This window comes from Trachurus trachurus (genome assembly GCF_905171665.1).
Source record: "Trachurus trachurus genome assembly, chromosome: 23".
Lineage (NCBI taxonomy): Eukaryota > Metazoa > Chordata > Actinopteri > Carangiformes > Carangidae > Trachurus > Trachurus trachurus.
The window spans coordinates 9,433,307-9,445,250 of record NC_139912.1 but is presented as its reverse complement, the minus strand read 5'-3'; the positions used below and the strand labels follow the sequence as shown (position 1 = coordinate 9,445,250).

Sequence of the window (11,944 nt, the reverse complement as noted above, 5' to 3'; positions counted from 1 at the left end):
TAGTGCAAAACCAGTCTCATGTAAAGCCCATTTCCTTCAGCAAATAGACAAATATCTCAAAACGCTTCATCAGTCAGATAACCGACCCAGTGCTATGGCAGATAAAACAACTTTCAGCATAACTACAAATAAAAAAAACTACTGTAGCCCCCTGGTTATTTTAAAAAAATTTGGAGAGGGCACAGCTGTACAATAATGCTGCAGCAACGTTATCTATATTTAGGAACAGCCACACGTCATTATAAATCTATACGTACAACAGAGAAAAGTAGATTATAAGTGAGTCTCTGTGCCAGTTTTTAAAGCATGCTCAATTATAAGGCCAGCATGTATCATCAGAGCTCCGATGTGCATTAAATCTCATTCTTTAGTGTAAGCGCTGTACCATCGCAGACTGGCTGTGTGAAGTGCACCTTGGAAGTCGATTAAAAACCCAGTCTGTGAATTTGTGTGTTTCAGAAGGTGCTGGAAAAATGCTGGAGGAAAACCACAGGGTGGTGTTTTTCAAACTCTTTGAGCAACCTCCTCTTCTCCTTGACAGACATGCTCTTGCTGGAGGAAATGTCATGAAGAAGCTGTTTGAGACTCTCCAGGGTGGTGGCCTCGCGCTGGTCCTCGTACTCCTGTGGTGTCACCTGCTGGCAGAAGGTGAACGCTGCAAAACACAGTGGAGAGGGTGACTGACTGGAGCAGAATAAACATGGAGATTAGGTTTTTAGCATAGAGCAACACTGCCTCCATGTGGACAAAACACTTAAATATCATTACTTCATGTCTAGTATCTAGTTATAAATACACAGGACTGTGGGTGAATCCCAATTCCCATCTTAACCCTCAATCTTAACCCTCAGTCTCAAAATGCGCACTCCCACGAAGTGCTAGTGCTGCCCCGATTCTCAGGATGTTAAGTTGAAGGCGAAGTATAAGGGCTGTATAGTCCTCAATATTGAGATTCTCCGACACAACCCTAGGGAGCAAGGGCTACCCAGAATGCAGTATTTTCTTTGTTAATAGAGATATAAATATTACAAAAAACATTGTATTATCTTAGTTTAGGCCCATTTTATGGATTATTTACCTCATTGTTGCATTACGTTTATTTCTTATTTCACGACCTTTTGTCAATAGCTGGCGTGGACAAGCTATGTTGCTATCGTTTTGTTACAAAATGCTAATTTTTCTCGGTGGTAATGTAGTTGTTAAGTTGTTTTATCAAGATTACATCCAGCCTACGTAAAATGTTTGCGCCGATAATGTTGACCAGGCTAATGTCATCTCTCGTAGCCGAAGAGTTATCTAACGATACTTACAGCTGGTGTTTACCTTTCAATAAGCCGTGGTATGTGGTGACTTTCAGCTGAATATGCCCGTGGTTGTGGTATTTATACAGATTATTTGTTTGAATATCAATTTATAACTAACTCAACTAACTTATAGGCTACAAAAAAATAATAATAACCGTAGTAATAACTGACAGATAGTCCACAGCAATTTCGAAAACATGGACCTGATGGACCTGTCGATGATAGCTGCGTTTGTGGTTTATGATTAAACTGGCAGTGTTAACAGTGCAATTGTAAAAAAAAATTAAATAAAAATAAACTAATGCCAAACCCCCCACAGTCTGAAGACATATCTGCATTTAAGGGGTGTCCCATTTCTATGTCACAAAATAGCCCTTAACACTTGGTTTTGAGAGTATAGATGTATAACTCCTGAGTTGTTAGGTCATGTGACAGTGCAACATGTAATGTCAGTCAAGAGTGTGTACTATTCAGTTGTGGCTGTATTTGACTTACTGGCAATTGAATCTGGGTCTTTTCCCTGCTGCATCGTCCTCAGGGTTTTCCTTACGGCTTCAATAAGAGAGGTAGGCGTCTGTGTTCATTACAGGAAGTGAGAGAAAGAGAGGAATTTTTAAAAAGCTGAACCCAAACTTATGAAGAATGAAACTGATCTAGCCCCACCACAACTGAAAGAGCTTGAGATAACATATATTGTAATGCATGATAGAATGACAAATACAAGTTCCCCATTGTGTTTATCAATGCATGTTTGTGACAACAAAAGTTTCCAACAATATACATGTATAAAAAAAGCAGAAGTGTACCTTGAAGAGCTCAGTGTGATTGTCCATGAGAAACAGTACCAGGGTTTCACTCTGAGGCCGAGTCAGCTCGTGATTCTGAACAACCGCTCTCTGAAAAGTACGGCCGACCACGGCCCTGTTATCAGTCTGAAAGGAGAAAAAAACATACCAGGAAATCAACAATAGATCCCAAAACATTAACTGCTTATTCACATCCTACAAAATAGAGATACACTCTAATAATTCAGTAAATTTTAAACTTGTTATTATGTTAAAGCTGTATGCTGACTTGTTTCTGCAGACGACAGGCATCTGGGTGGGCTGCCGTGGCCATGAGGGCCAGCAGTCTCCGCAGCTCATCTCTCACACTCGTCTCCAGTAACCGCAAGCACAACTGAGATGCTCTGGTGGCGTCCTGCACCTTCCCTTCATCTGAGAAGAAACAAGACAAACGGGTAAGATTCTCACAGGGAGAGGGGAAACAATGACATTGGTGGTGAGTTACTAAAAACAAAACTGCCAGAAACATGAACTCTCACCCAGTAGTTTCAGGATTGCCACATGTATATCTAGGTAGCGTCCTGAGAGAAGTGGGGCCTTTTCCTGACCGCTGTAGTACTTGGAAATAGTGTCAAAGAGCAGTCTCTTGTGGTTTGCCATCTGCTCGGCGTTGCCCTCCTCAACCGGAGCGTGTTGTTGTCTGAGCTGTTCCCCTGCAACCACAATCAGCTGGTCGGGGAACAGCTCCAGGCAGTCTGCTGCGGCGGACAACCAGCCATCCAACCTGAGATGAAACCACGATGAAAGAGAGCAAAGGCAGCGGGCGTAGGGCGTACATAATATACCGGTATACACATTTATTATCTGAACTGTGGAGCAAACTCTAATTTAATATTCTCTTTGAATGCATGCCATCAGGATCAGATCATGTCCAAATTGCAAAAAGCCTTTTAAGTATTTATCAGAGCACTAACTGGGGCAAGTTGAGCGTGTCAGGCAGCTCTCTCTCCAGACACGTGTTGGAGATAACCAGGTCCTGGGCGGTCAGAGAAGCTCTGCAGGCCAGAGGCTGAACCCTGGCAGGAGAAGTCAGGATGCAGTCCAGCATGGGCAGCTCCACGATCTGCAGCAGCTGCAGGAGAGTCTGCTGCTTCCAAACCTCATCCACCACTGTCAAAGAAACAACAGAGTTCAAATCAACCATGTGGATTTATATCCTTATTAGGAAACCAACTCTTTTTAGCTCCGTCTTACCAGCCTTGGACAGAAAGGCAGAAGAAGTCTGGGTTGTGTTTAAAGCCGGGGACATGGAGGGTCGCAGGTTGATGGTCTTCAGTAGTCTCTCAACCCTCCGATCTGACGGTCCAACAGCAAGAGGATTGGAAATTGTCCTCAGTTCGTTCAACCTGCAGAGAGAATCATTAATAAAGACTTTAAAATTATAATATATTAAATATTAAAATATTAAATTAAATATAATTCTTTTATGCTTCCATGACACTGTAAATCTGTATATTTCCCTGGTCTGCTTCATTTAGTTTTTTTTGTAAAAGGTTACAAAGGGTGTCTGAAACATCATTTAATTTCTGCTCTGTAAATTTAACTGCTCTGGCATAAATCAAGGAAGAAATGACAAGACACACACTTTCTTTGTGTAATCTTCTTAAAACTCTTTCTTTGTTTGTCTTTGTCTTTTATTATTATCATTTATATATTTCTGATTGTTAATTTGTATGTTCTGTTTTCTTCTTTGTATGACATTATATTTCATTGTTAACTAAAGGTGGAGGCATCTAATAAGCTCTTTGAGTTTTCGCCTCTTCCAGCACTGTGAATTACCAAATTGTTCCTTTTACTTGTGTATTTTTAACTGTGCAAAATAAATAAATAAATAAGGTGAAACATTAAAAACCAACCTGGAGCTCTTCTTCCTCTTCAATCCAGACTCTCTTGGTGGCGTGTTTTCTGTGTCGCTCCCGCACTCCTTCATGGAGACGCCGGGTAACACTTTGTATTCCAGAAAACGATAAAGGCTGCAGCTGCTGTCTTCGAAGGCCACGTCCTTGTCTCTGCGAAACAGCTTCGTCCCCACCGATTCAAACACCTTCGCCTCCATCAGAGCCTGGCAGAGTCGAGCGGCCTTGAGGCGAGACACTTCGCTTGTGCAGAACACCACATTCTGCATCAGATAACTGAGGACGGCGTCCACGGCGTCTGAGCCCGTGAAGCAATCTGCATGGATGCGTAGATGCCTCCTGCAGCGGCGCACCTCCACCTGGGTCTGCAGGGCCTGGATGATGTTGTGCCACAGCTGAGTGGCACCAAAGGGCCCAGAGAAACCTATTAGAAGATACAAGGTAAGATGACTTAACTCAGGGCATCAGACTGACCCTCAATGTGGCATTTCTGCAAGTGAATTGTTCATTACTTATACTTTGCACATGTGCAACCAGAAAATTCACTTTGTTTGGTTATTTTTAACACTGTTGAAGGGGGCCGACTCAAAGAATCTGGTATCTGTTATTACAGGTGGCAGGCAAAAGTGTGTAAAGATCAAGATTGAAAAGTAAATGTGAATATTGCTTTGCAACTAGTCGATTTAAAGTGTGTGTCCCTAAATTTTCCGCCTATTAGGAGCCACTGTGCTCCTCGTAAAAGAAAAGTTATTCTAAAGATTAGTCATAAACGTGTCTAGTCCTGAATTAATGATGATCTTGAATGACAAATTAGACCTCCAACAACAACTTTTAAGATCAAATAAAGACAAAAAGTATTTCAGACTTACGGTAATCTGTTTTATTACATTTATCTGACTGTTATTATTATTATTTTTCAATTATGAAATCAGTAGTAAAATGCTGCTTACACATTAGTGATAATAATTCAATAATGTTGTATATGTAGTGGTGTAAAACTCACAGGGGGTATGTCTCTATTACTTTTACTTTTAATAGTAATAACATGCCCCTGGATCACTTTTACTTGTATCCACATGTTATTTTTTTTGCGCTCCATCATTCAATACTTCCTCCATAACTTTTGGAGATTATATTCTGGCTCATAAAACAAAGTCTTTAGATGTTAGTGTCCAGAAAAAACACTTAATACACGAAAAAATATACGAAAAAACCAAAAACAACGACGTTTCTCCCAAGATCAACAGTGTCAACACGACGACGTGGCTCACGTACGAGAGGTCGTTTAAATATTCACAGTGCAACTTGTGTTCGTCTCGTAATGTCAAGATAAAGGGCATTAATACTGCGTGATACTTGTTTAGCGATAACTTACCGGGTTGTATATTTTCTCTAAAACTTCTTGTTTGACTGTTCAGTCTCCGAAACCGAGGAGTCAAATCAACCGCCATCACGACTTCTCCTTCTGACGTCAACGCGTCGCCTTCTTCTTCCGTAGCACGTAGTACGTCGGCTGACAAGTCACGTGTGTTACCGCCACCTACAGGCAGAATATTATATATCATAAAAAACACTACAAACTCAATCACTTTACGTCAGCTCTACTGTTTTACAATAGATACATTATTTTATTGATCATAAATTGATGTTCATGCTGTAGTTTATTTTGAACCCTCTTCAATTTTCATTTGTTAGGCATGAATTTTGTTCACTCAGTACAAATAGTGAACGACCCATCTCAGAGCAGCTTTGCAGAATGTAGAGTTTATGAAAGAAGAAGACAGTAAATGACAGGATTTGCAGTCAACACTTTACTGTATTACAGTATTTGTAAGTAAAAATCACTTAGAGATAAGAGAAAAAAATCAGCATTTACAGAAGCTGTCATTCACTATTGTCAAATATACTACAAAAAGAAAAAGGAGCAGAAGAAGTTATTGTTACTGACAATCACTTCTTTTTGTTTTGTTTTTTTCAAAAGCAATTAAACAAAATACAGGTCATAAATGTGTTTGAGTCTACAATGGCCTTTAGGTTTGGCTTTGAACATGAGGTTTTCTGTTTTGACAAACAGTGTGAAAGCAATTGAAAATTTACCAGTTACTGTAACTGTTTTGGTCTTAGTTCAGCTTGTGTGTAGAAGTTTTTTTTTGTTTTTTTTTCAATTTTAAATGTGTTAATTGTATGTATTTGTGTCAAAAGAACCATACATTTGTTACAGTAATTAGCCCACACAGGCTGATGTTGTGGTAACTGTATGAAGAGTTTTGGAAAAAGTGTTACCTGTATTGAAAATGGGTCATAGCGATCGTAAAAAACAAAAACTGTAGAGGATGTGGTTTAGCTGCCTGATAGAAGCAAATCTGTGAGAACTGTTGTTTGGAAACATCTGCCTTTTTTGAGTTTTCCAGTAAATTCTCCAGATTTTTAACCAGAGATTTTTTTATGTGTCATCCTGAGGTCTGGTACTATCAGTCTTAAGTGGAATGGTTGAGTAATAACGGGTAGTTTATAAAAAAAAAAAAAAAAGAATCCTACTGTACATAGAGGCCAGTCAAATTTAAAGCTTCAATGGGCTTTTATTCTGAAATTCCACATCAGATTGACCTGGTTTTTTCTGAGTGTCATCCTGGGGTCTAGTACTATCAGTCTGAAGTGGAACGGTGGAGTAATAACGAGTAGTTTTTAAGAAATATGAATCTTAATGTAGACAGAATACAGTCAAATATGAAAGTTCATAGGGCTTTTATTCTGAAATTCCACATCAGATTGACCTGGTTTTTTTCTGAGTGTCATCCTGAGGTCAAGTACTATCAGTCTGAAGTGGAATGGTCAAGTAATAACGGGTCGTTTTTAAGAAATATACTAGTATGGTGGACCAAAAGGGCTCAACTTATCCAGCTAGGTTGCTCAGTGGGTAAGTACACTGATTTTGGATTGAGAGCTTGAAGTTTGAATCCCACACTCAGACCTAATATTTTGCTGTTTGATCAATGAGATATGTGGGAAAGGAGCTTATTGTGTAATGAATACATGTTAAAAGTATTTGCTGCAATCACTATGTATTGCATATTGTGTCACTATCACTACCAGGAAGTGTAATAAGATTATATAATAGTATGGTGAAGCTGAGGATACAACACATCCAGCTGGATATCTCAGTGGGTAATGCCTACCTAGATGCTTTAGGGTCTCAGGGACCCCACAGTATGAAATTAATGAGCGACCTTTGGACAAACACGGTGCCAACAGACAAACCTTTTTCGTGACCCCAGTCAGGGGTCATATAACCTCAAATCTGGCACATTTCACATGTGCTATATTTCGTGTAATTGCTCATAGGCTATTGCAAGAATTGCTCTCTCTTCCCAGCACTTCCTCCCCCCACCACTTTTATTCTGTAGAAAACAACTGCATCATAGGCTATATGGCAGTTCAAGTGTTTTGTTTCCTGACAATGTATTGTGTTTAAATTGGCCTATGTGCTGTCACGTGAAGACTTCCTCTGTTGTTCCTGGTACTGACAGCCACTGGGGTTCTGTTTTTTTTTTTTTATAAGGACAAAAAGAGAGAGGAAGGACTGGAGAAGGGCAGCTGGATAAACGGGTAGTAGTATAATTTGCGTAAGACGGTCCAGCCCACAGGGAGTCGTTTTCGGGAAGAGGTTACTGTAAACTGTATCAGTCTGATGTCAAGAGGCCAAGTTCAGTCTTGTTCACTCCCCACCATGTGACTGTCGGTGTTAGACTTCACAGACCACAGACTATTTAGTACCCGTCGCATTGTTACCGTGCAGTCTCTTGTTGTATGGATCTGTGCGCTCAGTTTGATCGGTGCGACGGCGATTTCTGCTGCAAGTTCCGCGTCCAACCTCTGCTGAGATGTGGTGGTTCACGCAGGGACTGTGCTTTCTGCCGGCTTTCCTGGTCGTCTGGTCGGCCAGCACCTTCATCACCTCCTACCTGATCGCGATCTTCAGAAAAGATGTCGATTTGATCTTTCCATACATAAGGTAAGATTTGCGCACACAAGTCTAAAATAAGAAACTAATGAAAGTCTCACTTTTATCTCAAATAGGCTACAGGTCCGATTTTTATTAACAAACGCTAGATTCTTGTTTTGTTTTTGCTGTTTTTTGGTTGTGAAGTGATTTTTAGAGTTGGGTCGAAGTACCAAAGTTTAGTTTCGTTTTCCTCCTCCGCGGAAACGGAGCTGGTACCTAATCTGCAGCTGCACTAACACAGCTGCTGACACAGGAGACCTCAAGCTGCTTTTCACTTCTGCCTTTCAAAATACTTTCATATTTATAACTGTGAGAAGTTTTTACACATAGGCCTATTTACCGTGGTGGCCAAAATGATTATTATATTATAACACTTTGCCTATTTAAAAAGTTAGTTGTTTTTGTTGAGCTGGCCATAAATCATAATTATGCTGCATAATAGAGCAATCGTGAGAAGATTCAGGTCATTTTCCTTACAAAACACAAGCTAGGCCTTTTTTACTGTAAATGTCACACGATCATATTCCTTGGGGCGAGTTTGAAATATAACCTGGACAGATCTATTATACAGTCAAAGGAAAACCTTTGGCATGAATAGAAGAAGGCAAGAGGGGATAACATTATTGAAGCTCTCCAGAGAAATGTGCTGCTGTAACTGCTGCAAAAGATGGACTCATGGGCTACCAAATATTAAACTTAGAAGTGGATAAAAACAGGAGGACTCACTTCATCTGACTGTGCTCAGAGCAACCATCTGCATATTTCATGCACATTATGAAACAAAATCATGTTTTGGAGGCAAAAAAGTCAGCTCGGTCAGCTGTTCTATATTGTAGTGGCCACTTGTCCTCAATGTCAATTATCAAAAAACTCAAAAATATCAAAACCTACAGTATAATCATATATCGTATATCATTGATAAATATTCAAATTAACTCAAACAAATCTAAATATTATAAGCAAAGTAAAGGTGTATTCCTCAAACTAAACAACAAAAAATAACAAAATAAATATGACAAAGATAACAAATAGCTCCAACATATATAATAGCCTATAATAATAATAATGTTTCTTCTTTCTTCTCAGTGATACAGGTGCAAACCCCCCAGAGAGCTGCATATTTGGTCTGATGACATTCGTCTCTGCATGTGCAGGTATTTCCCTCCACCACAAACACCAACACCACCACCACCGCCCCTCCCCTTCCCTTTACAGTTTCAACTTTATCCACTTCTTGAGCAATGCTTGGGTTTTTTCTCCTGGGAGGAACCAAAGGCACCAGAGATGTTTGTCACACTTCCGCTTTTCAAGAAAATGAAAGCGGAATTTATGGCTCGGGATGCAATGAGGGATCTTTTATTTAAAAAAACATATACTGTATATAATTATATATAATTTTGACCTCTGCACAGGAATCTACACCATATATGCCCGGTACAAGTTTGTGGACAAGCTGAGCCCCGAGAGAAGCGTGTGTCTGAATAAGGTCGCTCTGGTTCTGGGGCTGCTCTCCTGTTTCAGCATGTGCATTGTTGCAACTTTCCAGGTTCGTCTTGAATATAGGCTACATCTTCTATCTTATGATGAATATGACATGATTGCAGTGTTTTAACAGCAAATGTTTCTGCTCTGCTCTGTGTTTACAGGAGACCACCGTCGTGCAAGTTCATGATCTAGGAGCTCTGCTGTTCTTCATATCCGGCGTCTTGTACATAATCCTCCAGTCTGTGCTATCCTATCACACCTATCCCTTCGCATCCTCCTTGTGCCTGTGTCGAGTACGAACAGCCATCTCCGTCCTCGCTGCGTTGGCGTTATTCCCCTGTATCCTTTCACCCCGGACATTTTTTTTACACAGCTGTGGAAATTCAAAAACAAAAAGTCAATACGCCCTTTGTTTCCATGTGTGCATAATGCTTTTACAACCAGGAACTTGTAATTCATGCTTTATGATTGCAACATGATCATTAGTTTCATTTCATAAAAAAGACATGTGATACATCACCTCTAACATGTTTTAAAGTGTTGAAACAACATTTTCCTTAGTGGATAATTCAGCTGTCATCTGTGCGGGTTTTGTGAAACAAACTGAACTGCACAGAGACAGTGGAGACCAGGTAAGAGCACTGTCTATTTAGTTTCGTTCCCTTTGCTGTGAGAGTTAAAGGATGAAACTGAATGTTTTATGGTTCTTGACTGATATGTTAGTTAGACGTCATCTTTGGCTGTAGGATAATTATGATGGAGATTGCTTTTAATATATAATTTTGTGTGTTTTATACTGTTTTATTGCTGTTTTTAATTGTATTTCACTCTCATTTTATGATTTTCTAAGTGTAAAGTGTCTTTGAGCATTTGTAAAAGCGCTTACAAATAAAATTTATCATCATTATTATTATTATTAATCTAGAAAATACTGTTAAATCATGATGATATTGATACTGACTCTCCCTATAATTATCTCTTACAGGACTATCCCTTCCATCTAGCCAGCGCTGTCTGTGAGTGGGTTGTTGCCTTCAGCTTCGTCTTATTCTTCCTCACTTACATCGATGATTTCAAAGTGAGTATCATCATATCAGACCATTAAACTGAGGATTTGCTCTTTTTGTTTGTATTGTTGCCGGTAGATGTTTCTTATCTCTCTTCTTTTTTTATGTCCTGCAGATGTTCACCATACAAGTGACCACAGAGCTTGAGGTCTCGCCTTTGATCGCCCACTAGTAGGACTTTGAGTGAACCAGTATTGTTGGAGTTAGATTTGTTTCTGTGAGGCGTTTCAACTCCTTTTTTTATTGCCGTCCTGTATTATGTGTCACCTGACTGAATGTCTTTTGTGGGTACTTTTTATATTGCTATTTATACATTTTATACAACAGGCTGTTATAGACGTAGTGTTATGAAAAAAAAAAAGGAAACTGACCACTCCCTGTATCTTTTATACTTTTTAAACATTCACAAATCATTATACAAGTGTCCTTATCGCCACCTGTGTGTCGTCAAACTTCACTTTGCACTTTGCACCCACACCACCAGCGTGACACATCCTGTCAGACCTGTGACTGCTAATAAGAGAAGTTCATCACACAGTGACCACATGATTTCTAAAGCATGTGCCTCCAACTGAAAATCAGTCAAACTAAAGACTAGTTTCCTTCCCTGCTGTGGAGGGAATGTGGTCAGTACTGTATCAAAGTGCTTATTTTATCCATATTGCTTCACATGGGATTATTATTTAAATGCTGCCGGTTGATTAACAGAAGATGTTTTGTATTATTTTAAAGCTTTTTCCTGCATCTCTGTAGCTATACTCTTTCCACGGATGCTCCATGTCAGAGGTTTGGTTGTGGTAGTTTATTAACCGTGCACCCCTCATGTTAAATGGAATCAGGTGGTACTGCTATAAGGTACTACACTGCATCTATGGACGTCTTTGTCTCAGCTCGGTCCGTGGGAAGCAGGCTACTCAGTTGTAGGGAATTAGTTTACTTAGATAATTAGTTTTCTCAGTACAGTTACAGTAGTTGACGAGGTTATAGCTTCCTGTGCTTGGCCTTAGCTTTGCTGCTTTTCTTTCCTCTTTTTTTTTTACCACCAAATGTACTGTATCTCTTCCTCTCTGCACACATTAATGGAGACGAGTCTTAGGCAGCTCAATCATAAACTGAATTTTTTTTAATCTTACCCTGCTTCGTTTGGCAATTATCCATTGTTTGTACGTCTAAAATGCACTAATCTGAGATAAATGCAGCTATTTCTATGTATTATGAAGCATTACTTTAGTAACCACTGTCAGCACTGTTGCAAATTTGCACTGACATTTTGTATGACTAGGAGCTTTAAAAAAAAAAAAATTAAAAATTAAAAAGGTACAAGGACTGAAGCCAAAACTGTGATTATGGGATTAATAATTGAAATTGATATGAAATGACTGGA

General features: G+C 39.5%; 2 protein-coding genes across 2 annotated transcripts; one reads left to right on the top strand and one right to left on the bottom strand.

Moving 5' to 3' along the window:
- Window positions 1-455: 455 nt before the first annotated feature.
- depdc4 (DEP domain containing 4) lies at window positions 456-5,456 on the bottom strand (the record flags this gene model as incomplete). Its single annotated transcript, XM_083999462.1, has 9 exons — window positions 456-655; window positions 1,800-1,878; window positions 2,111-2,236; window positions 2,379-2,521; window positions 2,629-2,873; window positions 3,064-3,259; window positions 3,344-3,495; window positions 4,006-4,429; window positions 5,381-5,456. The coding sequence occupies 9 exons, from the start codon at window positions 5,454-5,456 to the stop codon at window positions 456-458; spliced, it is 1,641 nt and encodes a 546-aa protein (XP_083855588.1).
- Window positions 5,457-7,674: 2,218 nt separating this feature from the next.
- On the top strand, window positions 7,675-11,876 carry dram1 (DNA-damage regulated autophagy modulator 1). Its single transcript, XM_083999115.1, has 7 exons — window positions 7,675-8,017; window positions 9,095-9,162; window positions 9,421-9,554; window positions 9,655-9,832; window positions 10,067-10,125; window positions 10,479-10,571; window positions 10,676-11,876. Exons 1-7 carry the CDS (start codon window positions 7,887-7,889, stop codon window positions 10,730-10,732), a joined length of 720 nt encoding a protein of 239 aa, XP_083855241.1. The 5' UTR covers window positions 7,675-7,886; the 3' UTR covers window positions 10,733-11,876.
- The last annotated feature ends 68 nt before the right edge of the window (window positions 11,877-11,944 follow it).